Source organism: Excalfactoria chinensis, chromosome 2, assembly GCF_039878825.1.
Source record: "Excalfactoria chinensis isolate bCotChi1 chromosome 2, bCotChi1.hap2, whole genome shotgun sequence".
NCBI lineage: Eukaryota > Metazoa > Chordata > Aves > Galliformes > Phasianidae > Excalfactoria > Excalfactoria chinensis.
Window position 1 is genome coordinate 94,713,492 of NC_092826.1, and position 20,754 is coordinate 94,734,245.

The 20,754-nt window shown below is 37.3% G+C and overlaps 1 protein-coding gene across 1 annotated transcript in view; it reads left to right on the forward strand.

The window, feature by feature from the left end:
• VPS41 (VPS41 subunit of HOPS complex) overlaps nucleotides 1-20,754 on the forward strand; it is a 102,733-nt gene that overhangs the window by 24,418 nt on the left and 57,561 nt on the right. Inside the window, exon 5 of the mRNA XM_072328518.1 lies at nucleotides 15,219-15,293. Within this exon, the coding sequence (XP_072184619.1) occupies nucleotides 15,219-15,293 (75 nt within the window). The remainder of the gene's footprint in view (nucleotides 1-15,218; nucleotides 15,294-20,754) is intronic.

Here is a 20,754-nt window from a genome sequence, read left to right on the forward strand (position 1 = left end):
GAAGTTGAATTGGATGGTTTTGTGATGAGCATGTCTCAGTTTCCATATAATAAACTCTCTTTCTGAAAACAGAAGAGAAAATACATATTTATGATTGTAAATGGCTATTATTAATTATGTAACCCAGAAGCTCGTGACTTCCATAAGGTATGAGCCCGCTCATTAGGTGACTGTTGTCAGTTGTTAGTGTGTATGCTATCGTCTTATCTAGTTGCCACAAGTAATTGAAAATTGATTGATTGTCTTGCTGGTTCAGTTTATCTACTGCAAATATATAACGCTAATATTTTATGTGAATGTTTTGAAGCTTGGACTCTTAAGGGATTGTATTGATTGAAAGAAGAAGAAGCAGACTTCTTTTTTTTTTCTTATTTTGTTTCCCGATATTAGGGGATGAATGAAGTAGTCAGTTTAAAATTGTGTTCCAAAATATTAAATGTTTTTGGTTTTGTTTGTTTGTTTTTTAAATCGTGCACAGTTTTTTTTGTTGTTGTTTTGTTATTTTTTTAATTTTTATTTTATAATTTTTAGTTTATACATATGTACACATGCATCTTTTTCAGTGGCCTCTTTTTCCATGGGAATTGGAGGAAGGTAACTGGCAATTATTTTTTTTTCCTCCTGGTATTGTCTCAAAATCTGGTAGCCAAGCGTCAACTTTTCTTAGCAGTGTCAGCACTTGTCAGAGTATCCATTGCAAGGTGTTGGCATGTTTGCAGAAAGAACGTATGTTCTAAAGCTGACACAGCTAGCTGCATGGGAGGGGTGAAAGGTTTTGTTTATATTTCTGAAAAATCTAATTACACAATTGTTATGCCAGAGGAAAAAAGTCTCAGCCAAAATGTAGCCTCCTAGACACAACCTTTGTAGAAAATTTTATAAACAGAAACAGTCAGACTAATAATGATCTTACTGGACATTAATTAAAAGTCAACCTAATGATGTTCTCTATTTCTTGTAACATTTTACTTTCTTGGCCCCATAGAAGTGATGCTGACTGGTTTCAATTAGATTACATATATGTTACTTGTTAACTTTCTCTTCAAATAATCTATCTAGAGATAAGACCAGTTTAAAATGTACGTGAATTCTTCTCTTCCATCATTGCAGTAAAAGATTTAAATCAAGAACTTGCTCAAGTGAAGTTGACATTTTCTCTTGAGGCAAGCATTAAAAGCCTTAGATTTGTATTCATTCCAGTCTGTGTCAGGTACTCGAAAGAGTGTTTTTTTTTGTAGTTGCATGGCCAAGGCCATCTTCCTCCACACTTCTTCCTAAAGATCAAGTCTGTATCTTTCTGTAAAGATGTAGTGTACAGCAAGTCATGGGAGGTGTTGTCTTCTGAAGACTTTAAAACAAAATCCCTGCATTCTCTTTTACCCACACACTCAAACTGCTGTTCTTTTCTTTATTATTAAAGCCCTAACAGGAGCTGCTGGAAGGCTTGTTTCTTAGGATACATTTAGGATTGGGCCATATAAACCACTGTTCTACAGCTTTTGTGGTACTACCTCTTTTTCATACCTCTAATGACTTCAGATAAATATTTTTGTGCCATGTCTTGTTAAAGAGACAGGAGTCATTTCTTTTTTAACTTTTACTTTTTTAGATGTAGAGTAGGAAAAAAAGTGTTTCTTGCAGTATATTCTTTGTTACTCTGTTGTTGGTTTCTTGTTTATTTTGTTTGTTTGTTTTTTGGAAATATATTAATCTCCTGCACAAAAGATAAATTATATCAAAGATCAGATGAAAAAGGTGCATTTTGTTTTCTCTGGATCTTCATTGGGTCCTGAATGAGAAAATTCCATCTGAGATGTCTTTCCATTCGTGAATGTAAACACAAGATAGTGTTTACTACCTTACAATAGTAAATAGGAGAAATATCCCTTGTTACTGATTTCTAGAAATTTGTAGTGCTTAAAAATTGTTCCAAGCTAATAAAATAGTGTCTTGTCAAAGAGAGATGATCCTCAAGCATTGATATCTTGGACAAAAGTTCATATTAAATATATGTTAAAAATATAATTACTTCTCTCATAGTACTCTTGATTTATATTTATCTCTCTTTATCTCTGTTGAACAAATAAATACAAATTTTGTTTTTATGAGAAGTCAGATTCCACTCTATACTGACTTTCATTTGATTTTGATCCCAGTTTTGAGGCAGATAGAAAGACTGGCCTCAGAGGATTTACTTACTTCATCATATCGTAGAATGATTATCATCTCTAATTTTTGTGAACATTGAGAGAGAACTGACAGGTGTGTTGCAGAATCTCCAAGACAGGCAGTTTCTGAATCATGATCTTGAAGTCTGAATTACACAGAATCACAGAATTGCAGATGTTGGAAGAGACCTCAAGAGATGCTAAAGCATGTGCCCTACAATAGGCTACACAGGTAGGTGTCCAGACAGGTCTTGAATATCCCCATAGACAGGGATTCCACAACCTCTCTGGACAACCTGTTCCACTGTTTTGTCACTCGTACCGTAAAGAAGTTCTTTCACATATTTGTACAGAGATTCCTTTGTTCAAGTTTTAATTAATTCAGATAATTAATAAAAATATCTAAACAACAACAACAACAAAGACCTGTTTTGGTTAGTTTTTTAAAGAAACCTGTTAGAACACCATCCAGTGATATTGGTAAAATATTTGTGTTATTTCATTTCTGAATTGCAAATATTGTTTCTAGTACTGCAAAAGCTTATACTCCATAAAAATTCTCAGAGGCTTCTGTGAAACTAACCTAAATGGCTTAGAAGTCTTTCCAGGACAGTCTTCTTCTGTTCTCTGCCAGGTCAACTAGTAGTCTTTTCAGGTTTGCAACTCCTCTTTGCAATAAAAGTGAGTGTGCTTTAAAACCAGTGTGGGAGATTCTCAGTTTGGTGAGAATTGTAAGACAGGAATCTGGGGATGCTGGTGTCTCAGTCTCCACACTTATGCTCTCTTACGATCTCCCCTCCTACATGCCTAGCCTGTTCGCTGTTTTTTTTAGCTCTCACCAGTGTGCCTGTCTTTGACAATGTCAGTCGCCTAAGATTAACTGATATGCATCCTCAAATAATGTATGTTTGACAAACTGGTGTTCTGTTGTAGTAGGGTTCAGTGCATTGAGTGAGATGAAATGTGTCAAATGCACTGAAAATTATTACTAAAAGGCAACGAGAAGGGGGGGGGGAAAGCCTGCTAATGCCACTGACAAAGGATGATGCAGGACTGATTCACAGCATGTTAATTCCAAATGCCTCTCTGTCTTTCTTTTCCTCTTGGACTGTCTACAATTTATTTATGTAATTATTGCTTCAACTGTCATCTTGTGGATTAAGGACTTGTAGATATGAAGTACAAACATGTTTAGTTAAGTAACAAATCAAAAACCTTCCAAAAAGCAAGAAAATCTGTACTCATTCTGGTCTTCTAATAAGCATCAAGCTTAAAGCAAAAATGGGAGTAAGTCTTGGCTGGTGCCAGTGATATTCTGTGAGAAGGAAAAACAGCACCTATTTTACTAGTAATAGGGGATTTAAATATTTAATACCTCTCAGGTGCTTCAGAGGTGATGCATGAGCCGAGAAAACAAATGTAAATAGTGTTTTGAAATTTCTATTAGTGCATAGAAGTCAAAGTTTTCTTTGCATGCAACACTTGTGAGCTACTCAAAACTGCTGGACTTTCAGAATGAAAATGAAACACTTAAGTAGAGGCCTGTATTTGTAGAATTTCTTTCCACTACATAATTTTTTTTTCCCCAACCTCAACATTTTTCTTCTAAGTGTCTTGTTATGTTATGTTGTACTAAACATTTAGTTATGTCAATTTAATCAGAGTGGCAGAAATCCAGAAAGCAGAAATCCAATAGGCCGTCTCTGCTTCCTTTAAAATCCAAAGAGGAATTCCTTCAGTTGTGATATTGTTGTACTTGGGCACATGAAAGTTACAGCGCTATCCAGCTTCTGGAGCAAGAGTGTTTTTTATTTAAAGATAAATCGATGGCCTTTTGGTGTTTGTCACAAACAAGTCACAAACAAGTGTCAGAGGTTTCTTTTGGCTTATCAGGCTTTTGAAATAACTTAATTGCTAACAAGAAAGCCGTATTTCCTAATGAAGAAGCTATTGCTGAGCACTGAATGCTATTGCTGGAAATGATGCAGAACATACTAACTATTGAAATAGATAATGAAGCATCTTTCAATGGGGAATGTAACTTTCAGAATTTGATTGTATAATGAAGAAGTTAGTTTGAATGGAACTTTATGTGAGAGTTTAAGACTAAGATGATATAAATGTCACTTATTTTGACAGGCTGCTTAAAATTCTGTGTTTATTACTTTAACTACATCATTTTAGTTGTCACTGTCAGACTGAAAGAAGTCTTAGTCGGGAAATGAAATGAAGCAACAGAATTTAGAGTAAAGATCTGGGTAGCTGAACATCAGTGTGCCTTTTAGATTTGAAGCTGAAATCCTGCTCTTTGTGCAGAACAAAACATACTGTTGTAAGTAAGTGTGGGCTCCAAAAAAAAAATAAATAAATAAAAATTCAGGTTCTCACAAGGGCAAATGTCTAACGTCTATGCAGCAAAGTGTTGTTCTCCTCTGAGGGACCTCCCACTCAGAGTTGGTGGTAGAGTCCTATGGTTTCATGCTCAAAGTTTAACCCCTGGCTCAGCCCACTGGAAAAGCTAGCGAGAAGTTACATCCTTTGGGATTCTGCTCTTGGGACTTCAATGTCTACACCCAATTTAATAGCTCTTCATTTCTGTCTACCTGTCTTCTTATTTTAGCTGCAGATTATTTGGAAGTCTGTGGCTTTTTATAGTAGTTGCAGGAGTAACTCACATGGCCCTTGGGTCTGGTGTTTTGTATATTACAAAAGATGGAAAGTGTATTATGATATTAGTTCTGGTATTGCACTTATTAAGTTGCTTGTAGCATAGAGTTTCCATGGAGCTATTGTGCTACTAAATATTCGGACCCTTCCTTAGTAGGAATTGTGATGTACCTGGGTGTATGTCTATCATTCGATGAGAAGTGAGGTATATTGCCAAGACTGGGTAAAGTTGTGATGTCAGAGCCATTATTACATAGGTCTATTAAAGTTTCTTGTATATAATAGGATATCCTAAGTGGGAAGGGATGCACAAGGATCATGGAGTCCAGCTCTTGGCTTCTCACATGACCAGACAAAATTCATACTCTATGTCTGAGGGTGTTTTCCAACACTGCTTGATCTCCAGCAGCTTGGGGTCATGCCCACAGTCCTGGTGAGCCTGTTCCATGTCCACCACTTTATCAGTGAAGAACCTGCCCCTGAACCCCAACCTGCCCCTCCCCTGATGCAGCTCGATGCCATTCTCTCAGGCCCTGTGGCTGTCACAGAGAACAGAGCTCAGCGCTGCCCCTCCACTCCCTGTGAGGAGCTGCAGCCACCATGAGGTCTCCCCTCAGCTCCTCTGCTCTGCACTAAGCAAACCAAAGCCACTTCTTATATGTCTTGCTCTTCAGACCCTTCCTTCTTTCATTGGAGTCCTCCTTTGGTTGGCATCTTACAGTTTCACATCCTTCTTTTATTGTGCCCTAACTGCACACAGTGCTTGAGGTGAGGCTGCACCAGCACAGAGTGGGACAGTCATTGTCATTGACAAAAAAAGAAAAAATAAAAATCCACTTTTATTTACTTACTTATTTATTTATTTATTTTAAAGTACCCACTCTTAAGGGAAACTCTTGAAAGAGTCCCGATGAATTTCAAACATTAAATACTGGGCATTTATACTTTTCTGTGCCTTACAGAGGCTTAATCTCTTCCTCTTACCTCTTAATGTTCTCCCTCTTACCACTTGTAAGGAGCCTCAGGCTCTTAGCCGTTGCAGATATCCTTCCCCTCCTGGAATATTGGCACATTTGACCGGATGGTACTTAATGGCACAAGGCATATATTCCATGACTTACTTATTCCTTTTTAAAGTCATCTCATGAGCATATTGTGCCACATCTGTCTTGTACCCACCCTAAATGTGTTTTTCTGTTATACAGCTGGATTATTGGGCCAAGTTCCTGTAGAGCTTTTATTAGAAGCTGTGAAACAGTTAGTTTTCGATAGCACAAATTCATTTTCTAACTCCTTACAATCTTTAAAAGCACAGGAAAGATTTGGAAAAGTTTGCCTTCAAAGAAGTTAGTATACTGCTGATTCTAGAGCTGTTTTCCCTTTGTTAAATGGCATATTATACCTGAATGACATTTTCTTGTATACGGAAGGCAGGCACTTGCGTGCACATATAAAAATAATAGCAGTTTACTTGTCAGAATTATTCAGAGTCCTGGCATTAATAAAATATTGTTTGCATTAGAAAATGTTTTCATAGTTAGGAAGTCCAGAGCAACTGAGTTCTGGAGGACAGTGTTTTTTATATAAGTTGACATTAATGATAGAGCTGCAGCCCTTTGTTTCCATTAACAGTAAAAACGCAGCACTATTAAAAACATAGAATGACATAACAGGGGCATAATACAATGAAGAAAGCATGAAGGTAAGGAGAAATCTTTTTTCCCATAGGAGTAAGATATTGTTGATGACAAACTTCGTAAGTTTAATAAAAATATGTATCTGTTTAATGAGACTTCTTTGCTTGAAAAGACATGACAGTGTATATCAGTTGTTTATTGTGCTCCTGTTGGAATGCTGAATGTGGTCAGTCCAGATTTGACTGATCTTGGGTGTTAAAACCCTCAGATTTGTTGTTGACCGAAGTAGTTTCTTTAAAGCCGATCATCTTCTGTGTGATGCTGCTGAGGAAGCTAGTTCCTCTAGTTGTTCTGTGGTACAAATAAATGCAAGTATAAGAAATTCTGTAAGTCTGGTATTTTTTTGTAGCCCTGGCTCACAATAAAAGTGTGTAGCTGCTGCAGGCCATAACAGTTCTTGGAGACAGGAACTTTGACATGTGAGCAGTGTAATAATGAAAGAATGAATGAATCCTCTTGCTTTTTTGATCTGCATTAAATAAAGTTTATTATGAACAAGAACACTTGCTGCTGTTGAAATAAAGCCTCTTTATATGCAAATGTACTGGGGACATTGCACAGGATCAATTCATCTTCACTTAGCTTTCCTTATCTTACAGCCACAGTGAGAATGTTGCATACAGTTTACTTGTGTGAATACTCTCCTCCCTCCCACACTACTGTCTTGATTTGCAGATATTTTTTTGGATCCTTTTGGGATTCCAAAATGCAAAATTGATTGTTGTTGAAGATTTCTTTGGCAGGTTTGTGAAGACTATCTCCGATGATATAATCACAAATAAAGGAAGTTTCAGAGTTGGTGTCTGAAGAGCATTGAATGCTTTTGGTAATCAGGAAATGTATTTATTCTGTCATGCAAATCTGACTTTTACCTGTTTGTACCAATTTTGATGATTAGATGTCTGTATGTTTTAGCTATTGGCTGAACCTCAACATTAACCACCCAGTTACTCAACTATGCCAACAATCATAGAATTGCTCAGGTTGGAAAGGACCTTAAAGATCATGAAGTCAAACCACAAGCAAACCATAGTACCGTAACTCTAACAATCCACTGCTAAATCATATCCCTGAACATCACATCCAGATGGCTTTTAAGCATATCTGAGGATGGTGACTCAACCACCTTCATGGGGAGCCTATACCAGAATATGACTAGTATGTCTTTTTCAGCCAAGGGAGTTCTTCTTCCTTTATAGAATCTGTGTTCTGTGTGATTCTGTCAGTGGGAGATCTTTTCACTGATTTCAGTAGCCACTAGACTGGAATCATCATCTACAGTAGAATGGTTGACGGGCTAAAATAATTTAAAAAAAATATTCTAGTGCAGTTTTTCATTGCAAGAGGTGATAGAAAGAAGAAAACTACTCGTGTCCTCTGTTCAGTGTTAAGTCAGGGAGAGGGGAAGAGATGATCATCGTGGCTGTCCTAATGCTGGCAAAACAATGGATGACCCTTTGGAAGAATAGTCAAGAGCCTCATTGCTTTTTTGAAAGTTGTTTGGTCAAAGCACCTATAGAATAATCTCTAAAGCAAACCTGTCCTGTAAAGAACATGTGCTGTTTTATGACCTGGTTTTCTTTTCTCATCAGTCACTTCAAGTTGTGTTTTGTCAAGAAATGGAGGAAAACCTCATATTACCCACTTCCTATTAAGTACATTCATGACACTGAGGGTGCTATTCTATTAAAAATAACCTAAAAAAGTGCCCCAGTAAGTGTGATCCTCAGGGTTTTAGATTGCTCTCCAAGGCCCAATTTATAATACAGTAACCTGTGTAGAAACGGAATATTCCATGATGAATTCTCAGAATTTTCTGTGCTTGGGGATCTGGTAGAGAAAAGAAAGCTGACTGAGAAATCATTGAGGTGCATCGTACTGGAATAGTCCTCTTCCACCATGTATTGGGATTTCTGAGGCACGTGTATGGAGTCTTCACCTGCATCCTATACTTCATCCCTCCCTGAAGTATGCTATGGGGAATATTGCAGTGTATTCTCAGAGGACCTTGATCCACAGCTAGTGACAACAAAGCAGAGGCAGGCTTAGAGCTTTTCGTCTTTGAGGCTCTGCAGTTACACAGTGGATGTCAAAGGGGAACTGGGAAGAGGAGGAATAGGGAATAGGAAGTAAATTGGCACAAAACTCCTGTAAGGATGTAGCTTCAAACGCCACTGTTTTAAGAGAAAAGAGATCCTGTTTAGGATCTGTCAGGAATTAGCTAACAGTTGAGCAATGCTAGGAAGAGGTGTAGGCTTCCAATATAGATCTTTTTTCAGTTGTAGCTCTGTCATTCCTAAACAAGCACTCTGATTGTGTAGCAAATGCTACGGTTTTAAGGAGATCTCTTGTTAATTTTTCTCGTTGAATGTGTTTTTGCTGAGTTCCTGTAGTTGACAAATAAGATTAAGGGATTCACTGATGTGGAAAGTATTGAAATCACTGTAGGCTTTCTGGTCTTTCTCAGTTTCTCAGGTGATATATGAGAGATTCCTTGTTCTCATATTCCCTTAGAATTAGACAAGCTTTTGAGATTTTTCTTTTTGTAGGTAAGGTATACCTTCCCACAGACAAAACATAAGTTAATGTTATAATTCTGTGTCCCAGACTTTGTCACTCTCCCCAGACTTCCCCCTTCCCTTTTCATCTAACCAATATAATCTCCCATTTTTCATTTGGAGAATGATAAATTCATGAGTGCTGCAGTAAAAGCACAGGAGCAGGGATCCTCACTTACTTGGTGGCATACTAGCAGTACGGTTGAACAAAACCTTCTCACTTTGGTTATTAGTAAATTATCATCAAATGAAAATTGGCATTGTAAATTTATAATATGTAATTTCTATTGCAGATGGGAATACAGCTTATTCTGTAACATGTAAAACTGCCTTTTTTGTTGTAAACCTTTGTTTTGCTACATTATGTCTCTTAGTTGCGGATATACGCATAGATATATACATTCTTTTATCACGTTATATAAACCATGATATAGTATTCTTTTTAGGGTTGCTCTTCCCTCTGTTGTGTCATTAAAACTCTATGAATGTGTAAACTATGCATAAGTCAGTACAGGACAGTATTTTTATTTATTTTATTTTATTTGATACTGAGAGTGTCTTCTGTGTGCTTTTCTTGCTTGCCAAAAAGAAAAGACCCTGAAAAGTTCAGCTTCCTTTTTGGCAAGTTACTTAAATAAAGCATTCTTCTAGGTGAGCTAAGGATATCATTTCAGGTTGGGCAGACAAAGTTGGAGAAAGAGAATATATACTACCATTGAAATATACTGTATTTCAATAGTCTTAACAACACTGTTTCTCCAAATTCAATGGAGTATAGATCATTTAATTTGTAAATGTAAAAGCTTAATAGTTTTATTCAGAGCAAATTCCTCAGCCGACTAGTGCAAGTCTTATATTTTAAGAGTATCTTGGCTTAGTTATGGCAATAACTGAGTTTGTTTCCAAATAGCACTGATGCCTAGAAACTTTTTGATGGAAGTAATTTTTTCTGTTGGAAATAAGTATTTCCACCATTTTCACAGTGGAAGCAATGCAGACATAAAAACAGTAGTCTTCATTCTGGTGGATTAACAAAAACATGAGTTCATATTGCTGAACACTGACCGGAGTTTTATGTGTTTGCTTATGTGAATATCATGCAAATGAAAAGTCACAAGTAAATAAAAAATAGGTACTTTAACGTTTGATTTGTTTCATTTTTATTTCTATTTTTATTTTAAACTCGATATACATAAAATTTTCCTGTGGTATGGAGATCAGCTACAGAGTGGCTAGGTCGATCCAGAATTACATGAACATAACATAGATGAAAAGACTTACAGATGATTTTCTCTTTTTGATATGTTTATACATGTTCTTGTGCATAGACTGATACTTAATCTTTGAATTTATTTAGGAAAAGTTCCTGAATTCTTTTTCACCCCCTCAAAAAATGGATGGCATCGCTGCATTAAGTGGGTTATATTAGTGTTCAGAACCTCTTGAAGTAAAATGAGCTTTGCTGCAAGTACAATCAAACATCGCTTTGCTTTTCACACTCCTAATGCATGTGTTGCTAGCCTGCTAACCATGGCTAAAAGGCATGAAGTCACAGGCAACTATTAAAATGTTTAGATTCCTAGCTTGTTAATATTGCATTTCTCACAGAATTGGAGTGAAATCCAGTCTTACGTTTTTTGTTCATCCAGTTCATATCCATTGGGATGCAGCATTTGTGAAAGAATCAATTATCCATTTGTTAGTCAGAGGAGCTTTACAAATTATACATTAGCAGATTGATTTCTCAGGTTCACCGTTGGGGGACCGATAGTATAAGGTGGGTTGATGATGAGTGCCAGGGGAAAAGGAGCTGCCTCAGAGAACACAATTAAAAGAAGCTTTCCGAGTGGCCATGAATTTAGTCCTACTTTAAGAACTGACATAATCCATAGTAAGAGTATTTACTTTAAGCATTTTTACATTAATTAGATAATTGATTAGCACATGAAGTACATACATTGGTAGATGCTTGTTTTTCCTTCACTGTAAATTTAAGGTTTTGCCCAAGTCTATATTTAGATCTACTCGAGCAAGATCCCTGCGAGTTCTTTTTATCTCTCCCTAAACTTTTCTTTCTTCCATTAAGGTAACATTTTTTTGTTCTATAGCATCAGCTTGACATTATTGATTTTGAACAGTCAAACTTACTTATGTTGTCCAGAATTCCAAACATGTCTCCATCGGAAAGAAAACTGCAGCTAATGGAAATTCAGCTGAAGGCTTTTCTTCTTTTGCCAGAAGTTCCACACTTTATGAAATTCAGCAGCTGTTCTCAAGTTAATCATTTCAGTGTATCTCCCCTTCTAACTAATGGATTCTTTCTCATTGCCAGACTTGAATCATATTACTTTGTAAATACATGTGTGTTACTGCTACTTGTGAAGTCCTGTAAGTATCATCATGACTAAAAATAATTTGTCTTTTTTTCCTTCATTGGCCTAAAGCAAGAGCTCCTGATTAGGTTAAAGAATATTATGCAACGTAGTACTGATTAAACAATTGTTAGAAATTTACCGAACATTTTGTAAGCAGATGCGTATGTTTTTGTGGCATAGGATTTGAGATTAGGTCATACTTTTTCCACTGAATAATGCTTAGATGACTAAAATGTTCGTAAGATTTGAAGTGACACTGACCTCAGATTACTGTTGTTAAATTACTATTTCTTAAAAATGATGCCTATAAATTTAGCTTAGTTAGGCTAAATAAGTTGTTATGTTAGAGAAGAATGGGTGGAAGTTACCCTTATCCTAGGCTTGCTGAAATTCTCCACAAGAAACAGTCTCTGAAAGAAACCATTTGCCAATGGTAATCAGCAATTAAATGAGGTCTAGGACAGGTGGAGCCAGGCTCCACCCCTTCCAGTAGCACAGGAGAATTGCCTTCACCTGTGTTCTCGGGGCTGACTTACTGCTCACCTCAGGTGGTTAATCAAAGGTTCAGGCTATGATTTAGCAGTTCCCATACATTCTCCTTGCTAGAACTTTATTATAAAATGCATTTAATATTCAGACTTGCTCGTATTTGAGCCTGTGGTTAGTTTCTTTATAAGCTCTGTAGAAAGTTCTGACTGATGAAATCAGTTAACAAGCTCATGGCCAATAATGCCAATTCATCTTGAGATCTGAAAAAAAAAAAAAATTACTTCAAGGTTGCTTTACTTTGTATTTGTTATCTAGAATGGCATATTCTGATGTGAATTAGCTGGGGATGTGTATAAGTAGCAGCTTTGCTTTTAGTTAGATTTGTCTTTCCTGAACATTTTTTGTGTCCAGTGCAGACAGCGGGGGGAGTGGGGAAAGGGGCAGTTAGAAACAACTAATAAAAGTATTGCGCATGCAGAAGGCTTGTAGGAAGTTGCCAGTTATATGTAGTGTCATGAAATACCGTGCATGCTGAATTTCTACTACACGAATTCTTACTAATCAATTCTGAAGTAATGCATGCATTTTGCAGTGTGAGGAAAAACAGATGCTGCAATGGTGTTTTTTTCCCCTACCCATAATATACCACAGTATAGCACCATTCAGTTACTTGAGCACAGCCACACATTTCATCTCCAGAGTGTGCTATGTGGCTTCCAAACAGCAACGTGATAGATAAGGTCTGTCATCTTGCTTTGCTTCTTCACCTTTTATGCCAAGATAACTTATGTAGTCTACCTTGCCTACTTCCTGCATTTCATTTTTTGAGCATCAAACTTTATCAAAGCCGTTCACCAGCACAGTGGGAATGGTGTGGACATTGCAGCTGAGCCCTCTGCTCTTCTAGTGTGTCTGTTTTGTTTCCTTTATGTCTTGGGCTTTCTTGTTGTTATGTAGGAGTGCTACTAGACCTGTTGCTGCTGTCATGCAAGCCCTGATAGCAGGCTTTAGGTGGTGGAGAGATGAGAAGAATGGGGCTGACTGAACACTAACTTAGCCTATAACCCTATGTCAGGGTGATGTTATTCAGGATGGACTTTTTGCCTCTCCAATTGCAGAAGAAAAAAAAGAAGAACTTTTGAGAAAGTTGTGGCAATAGCAACTCAGATACTTCTCAGAACAAAGCCTGTGCCACTTGATGAGCTCTGTTGAACTTTCTGCACTCTTCCTTACAGAGGGACAGAGATGTTTATCGTTGAAGGGCAGAAAGCAGAGACGTGCTGGTGTTTAATGGGTGGGTGTTACTTTTTAGGTCTCTCCAAAAGAGGCTAAAATTTCCTCTTGCACTTTGATGAGCAAACCAGGAATTTGGAAAAGCATTTTCAAGGAAAGGCAGGAATGAAAGTGTGAGCTGGTCGTTTTTATGAAGCTTCTAGAAAGCGAGCCTGATTACTGACATTTCCTGTCATTTTCAGCATCCTCAAACCCTGGAGTTAGCCAGGTGTAGCACCTGAGAATCAGAGCCATCATGGGGATGTTGACCACACCAGCAGACTGATGTGCTTGAGCCATTCACCTCAGCTGACACCTCAAATGTGTCTGGAGGAACGTGTGCCAGCTGCTTGTACAGCTACGGCTGTGCTTTCTTGTAGTTTTGAAATGCAGTGAGTCAGCACATCTGCCCTGTGGTGGGTGAAAGTACAGCTGGAGGGCATAAATCAAGGAAGGTTGCTATGATGACTACCTTGGCAGCGAGCTTTTTGGAAGAGAGCTCATGGTGAAGAGACCATGTTGTGATAGGCAGCAGTTGTGGTAATTAGTTGCAGAGTTGCAGCTCTTTGTGACACGGTGTGAGGCTGAATGATGTCTTCTGCATGTGAAGAAGCAGGAAAGCTACAGGACTGGCGGCATCTATTTCCCATTTCATCAGTCCATCTGCTGCAGAGCAGCACACAGTTGTTCGACCTTGGTTAGGAAGAAGGAAATTGAAAACTTAATTTGGGTAAATGCTGGTTGTTGTTTTTTCTTGCTGCTTCTTTTCTTTCTTTCTTTTTTTTTTTTTTTTTTTTTTTTTCCTCCTGTTCTTTTTTTTACAAATTGGAGGTGAGGAAAATCTTAGTTTCCCCAACTTACATTTTGTGTGTGCATGTGGAGGATATGCAGAGAAAAGCTTTCCAAAGTCTGTGACAAGATCTCGGTTGTTCATTGGGACAGTGAGTTTTTATGTACATTTTTACAGCATTGTAGTTCCAACTGCCATTGCATATGTAAGACTTGTTATATTTTAGGCACACACCGTGACATTTAATGTGATCCCATGACTCCAGTACTGCTCCAGTACAAATGTGCGATGGACTTCTCCTTTGTTATTCTCAGGATCCCAGAAGTGATTTGTTTTGTGATGCAATCTGTTCAAAGTTCTCTAAGAGCTTGGAAAGTTTTCTTAAATACCTGTTACTGACTTATAGAATTGTTCAGGTTGGACTTGGGTAAAGATCTTTCAATGATGCTTGAAATGGTATTTGTTACAGGGGATGAAATCGGGATCATGGTATATAAGAAAGTTATTGGTACTTGTATGTGGAGTTTTATTCACGAGGGGATATGCATAGTATTACCCAAATGTGAGGTCAGTCCTCAGTACTTAGGACAGATGTTTAAAGTAAGCAGTAGTTTGCTGTGTAACTCTGCAAGACAAATTTAGAAGAATGTCTTAAGTGGATAGGGAAAGTGACAGTTTATTAGATTGGTGCAGTCTTGTGGCTTTTCTCAGTATTTGACTGAGTACGCCCATGTTGCACTTCTAATACTTTCTATATACTAGCTTTTGAAAACAATATTAGAAGCAAAAAAGCCAGGGAAAAGATTTGCAGGAAGACCAAACCAGAATTTTCAGTTGCACTGATGCCTGTTCTGTCAGCCTTACACTGAGTTTTGATAGTGGGAGAGGTTCTTAATGAGTAGCTGTGGTGTGCAGATTGATAAACTCCGGATCTGGTACCCTGACGCTTCATGAGGGCTCTAGGCAACTGAGGCTAGAAATGTCAGATCTTTGGGTTAGGTGTAAGGCTTGAAAGAAGGCCGTGTTTGGGCATTGTTGGAGAAAGACCTCTCCCATGTTTTTTGAATTGATACAATTAAATATCGTACAACCTTTCATACGTAAATCTCAGAATATGTGGAGGACATAAAAGCATATGACTACTGATGTAACTTTACAAGTAACTTTAAAAGTCTGTGTTGTTTTTTTCTTTTCTTTCCTAGAGCCCTGTGAAGATAAATCAGATCAGTCTGGATGAAAGTGGAGAACACATGGGTGTTTGTTCAGAAGATGGGAAGGTACAACTAACCTATTTAAGTATCTCATGAGGTAAAAGGCAGTCCTTGGTATTAAACCAAGAGATAATTGTGATACCTGTGAAATCAAGTACAAAGCACCACTTTGACCATCCATTTTGAGAAGTGGGCTCACCTTTGAATACTCAAAATTAAGTCAAATATATTTTGCACGAATGTGCCATAGGAAAAGTAATTACAAGAATGTCAATAATGTAACTGGTATTAAGCTGATTAACAGCTGTGGCAGGAGGACATGTCACCTTAATCATTACTGCTGTGCCAGTTATACTTCAGTGACTAGTCTGCTGTTCCTGCAAGACAGTAGTTTAATGCCTTTCTGCTATAAATCCACAAAATTGGATTCTGTGGGCTGGTGGTTTTCATTTTCACACACATTATGAATGTTTCTCTTGAATTATAGAATCTTTTGATAAGCAATCATAGTTTATCAGAAGAATAAAGTGTCTTACAACAGCCACATTAAATAAATGTAAAATCAATATATGTACAGTTTCCTAAAAAACTGGCACCTACTTCCTTGACTGAGGATATATTTCATTTGTGCAGTGTATAACTAACAATTATCAGTGCTTCTCTGGAATGTAGAGCTGTGACATTTAGTGGTTTTGGTGATTGATTTTTCACTTATAAGAATGTCTTTTTTGTTTTTAAGTCGATGGCAGTCTTTTGTAATGTTGGTTTGCAATGATAAAATTCTTAGGCACAGGGTGTTTTTTAAGCTTCTTTTTTGAATATAACGCTCATATACAAATGGAGTGCATTAAAAATCATTTAAATCATTTCTCAATATCCACTTGAGTTGAACATTTCTTACATAGTTGATCTGGAGGAGTGTTGATGATCCTAATGGATCTATTCCATTTAGTCTAAGTTGGATGAATTCAAACTAAAATTGGGTCTTGCAGTAGGCAAAATGGGGAAACAACTTCTATAATAGACTGTGTGTGCTTGAGGTTTTTTTTTCCCCTTGCAAGTAAATGCTTTTTTTTTTCCGCAACAGGCAGAGCCAGTTTACGTATACAGGCTTATTGTTTCTCAGAGATATCTTGATGTTGGTGTCAGTATCTTGACAGAGTAATTGGGATATTGGTGCCTCTCAAAGTAGTTTGTAGAATTTTGCAACCTGTGAGGAGTACATCAAGAGTATCCTAATTGTCTACAAGATTGCAAGATAAGGGAAGGGTCAGCAATTGTTAACAATAATAGAAAATGTTGAGCTTTTTTTTTTATTTAATTAGTGCAAAAATGTTAGAAATAAGCATTTGAGGCAGAAATGTTCAGAAATTCATTATTTCTTTTGTGATGTGTCTGTTTGAAAAGGAAAAACTTCATTACATTAAATAATGAATCTGTCTTCATTTAATGCAATAGCTGGTGTAGATCTAGTAAGTTATATGCTATACAAGGCCATCTAAACTTTGTTTCCCATGCTAGAGCTAACTCTGATAATGTTTTTACAAAGGACTGGAGGAACAGAAGTGCAATATGAATTACACTTGTATTCTCAAAGTCCAGGGGCATTGCTATTTCACCGTATTGTACAGTGGAGGCTTGAAAGATCTGAGTGTTTTACAGCTGTCAGAGTGATCTATAAAGGTGTGTCTGTATGAGAGAATCCACCCAAAGAGCACGTGAAAACATATCAAATATGTTGTGCTGCTGTATAAGAAAATAGCAGAAATTTCTGGCCAGATACTGTAGCACTTTAAGGTTCTTGGTTAGAAGAAAAGTGTTATTTCAGTTGTGGAGGTTTTTTTGTTTGTTTTTTGTTTGTTTGTTTTTTGTTGGTGGTGGTGGTTTTTTTAATCAGTTAAAAATAAAAAAGTCATTTGCACTAGCTAGGCTAAGACATTTATCTTATACAAATTAGTGATGGTATGTCCTCTGGACCACTACAGAAGATTCTTGAACATTTAGGGGGAACAATTTCCCGTATCAGAATGAATCCAACATGAGGGAGTTGGAAACTAACTGTCTTCTTGAAGGAAGAGATGAGAACTTCTTCCTTGTACCCATTCTGCTGTGTTACACATTTTCTTTCACTATCTTTTTCTTTTCACTTTTGAACTAGATCTGGGCTAGCTATGTTTATTGAGTGGGAACATAACAGTAGAGTGCAATTCTCTAACCTTCTTCTTGTCAGGCAGCATCCAGACTTAATGTCAAAACCCGGCACCCGCGTTTTATGCATACGCAACAGCTGCATTGGGAACAAGCCACTTGCAGGTTTTTGGCACTGAAAGTTTTGTTATTTGAAAATGTTACTTGCCAATGGACTCAGTGCAGCTGGTCATCACCTTCATGGAAAGGAACAGAAGTCAAAGCCACCACCCTGTACTTTGGTGTGTCTACTGTCTGTGAATAATGATCAGATGTTGAAATACAAAAGGAAGATTATGGTGCTGGGAAAAAATAGAAGAGAAAATACATTTCATTTGCATTTGCAGAAATGTTTCTTTTCTTTTTTTTTAATGTTAGAATTTTGTCTGCTTGAATAACCTGAGTCTAAAGCTCTCTCATATGTACATCGCTCTGAAAGTAATACCTCCTATTTCTTTTCATGAAATCACAGAATCACAGAATGTCAGGGATTGAAAGGGACCTTGAAAGATCACTAGCCTAATCACCCTGCAGGAACATTAACACCTAGGTTGGGTCACATTATGAAACTACAACAGATATAGAGAGCGAATTCTCAGCTACAAAATGCTGTTTTTCAACAGTCACCACCATTAGTTATGCATATTTGCCAGCAATGAACAAGAGGCTGCATTCATAAAAATCTGCATGGCTGCCTGGATTGTGGCTTGTCTTTCACATCGTTGTTCCCCCTGCTAAAACACACCACCCACCACCTTACTGTGGTTATATGCGACTCCATAAACATTTGGCAAACACTGGTGAAATGTTAGTGGGTGTCTTGTTTTCCACAGAGGGGAATTCACTTCCACGTCTTTGCTTCAGATGCACTTCTATATCAGACACCATTTTGTCAGACTGCCCCTATGCTACCATCTGTTGCATAACAACAACATGTGATAGAATATTGGTGGGAAGTTATAACCCCTACTGTTGTAACGCCAACGTCTGCCTGTATTGTCTTTGGACAGTGTAATAAAATAGGAAACATTATTTTTGGAGCAGCCCTTGTATCTTGCAGAATGGTAATTTATATTTTGTATTTTACTGGCTTTTCATAAAAGACAGCAAAGAGTATATTGAAAGTGTATTTTCATGTCTTAGTGTCACATTTACTGCCTATAACAATAATTATGTTAAAAATATTGATGAAGTTCAATATTCTGCATTAAAAAAAAAAAAAAAAGTAGTGGCTCAGGTAGACCATTCTTCCATTTTGTCTATCTCAAGATTAGCTGTTGCTTCCATATTCGGAAGTGAAAAACTGCTACATCTAGGTCTGCTGGAATAGTAGATCCTGGATATTTAAAATGGAGTGGGCTGGGAAAATATAGTGTGCTCGTGAAATACTTTTTCCAGCTATCTAAAAACATAAGATGAGGAAAAAGTAGATGATGGAAAGTAGAAATAGATAAATCCAATATAGCTTTGTAATATCAAAAGAATCACTTTCTCTCTGAAGAATAAAAGACATTAAGAAGTAATAAACTGTTATATGGTGTCCCTAGAGTAAACATGATAACATGTATTTTATGCTGAGTTGTTTTTTCCTCTTTAGTTAACTGGCTCCATTTTGTTTTCAGACTCTTAAAGAAACATCTTACTGACACATTTGGTGCAGTATCATCAAAATGCTGAAGACACCATTGCCAATGTTTGTTAATTTTGATTAATTGGTTTTAATTTGAGAATTGTTTTTCTTCTTGAGGAGCGTTCATTGCATTTTTAGACTTGTTTTGACCATTTTTACTGTTTTTCTTCCTGCTTTCTTATCTCCTATTTTCTCTTTCCTCTGTACCACATTTTGTTTAGGCTGTTGCATTGGATATACTGTGCCAAATGTTGAAAACAAAAACCCAGAAAACAAAATCCTCCAGCATCAGCCACAAGGTTTTCCAGGCTCGCAGTCTGACCCAACTCAAACATAACGCTTTGGTTGGCTTACATAATCACAGCTTTGTGACGCATCTATCTATCTACAGATATTGATTTTCAAATCCTTTGGAATGGTAGCTCAGCCTTTCTCAGTGCATAGAAGTGCTTAGAGTCTGTGTATTCACTAATGAGCAATGGGCAGAGCTCATAATGCTGCTTAGAAAATGTTCCAAAGACGGGCTTGAAAGGAAGATGAGGGGTTGTGAGGTATTTTGTTTTTCTGAGGCTGCCAAACTCTGAGCCAATCTGAGGACAGCTTAGTTCCTTGCCTACAGCTTAGTTCCTCTTGTAGTTTAGCTGAACTTTAATTTTTCACTCTGTCTCCTTGGCTGTCTGGGTTTTTGTCCTCTGATAGCTGAATTGATCTTTTCATAGAGCCATTAAGCTTTATTTCTGTGGCCTATTACTGGGATTTACTGGCTTTGTTCTGCAGGTCTTCCTCCAGTGTTTTTCATTTGTATTTTTGCTTTTTTTTTTTTTTTTTTTTTTTGTAACTGTCACCCCACCACTCCCAACACAAGGAGTCGTGGTTGAGAGATAGCAGTACAGTTAAGAGATTATTTAGATCTCTGAGTTAGTCCAGCTTGTACTTGAGCATGTAGAGCAGAATGACTGAGGGGATTATCTTTCCCACATGGTAAGGATGAGTGACTAGGCCTGTCTGGGAGCCTCCTGAGATAGATGTGCTGTCAAATACAGCTTCCTTTGCATCCACTCCCTGGCGTGCTCTTTTCCCTCCCTGCTGAGGTGTTTTTGTTCCAACAGTTTCTGACATACTTCTTAAAATAGTAATGTAAAATTAAACCATTTACTATTCTTTGAGGAAATCCTAATTCATAAATCAATTACTAATTCGTGGCCATCAGTCTTTGGCCCTATTTTACTCCTAGGCTGTCCCTGTCTCATGTGGGAATCGGGGAAGGAGAAAGGGATCTTGCACGAAGAGACATGAGACCAGGAGAGAATAGAGGAAACCCTGAGGTCGTAGCATCTAAGAAGTCTAATGGTATTTCTTATACTTCATACCTCTGTACCAATGATGTAAATAAAAGAGAAGAAACCACATTAAAAACTCTTAATTCTCTAGACAGTAAAGGCATACTTTCATTTATAAGTGTTGAGCCTTCTTCAGGTAAATTAATTTGGATAGCTGTCTTATGGCCTATGGTTACAACTCCACCGCTGACTATTAAATGTACTGAAACATCAGCATAGATGAGAAGAGAGGAATCTTCAGAGAGTGACATTCCCAGTGGTCATGGAAATAAACAAAGTATCACTGAATGCACTTGGGAGGAGGAGAGGATGCCAAGAAACATGGGATATGGTTTTCATGCTCTTTTTGCTTTGTTGTCGCAATTTATTT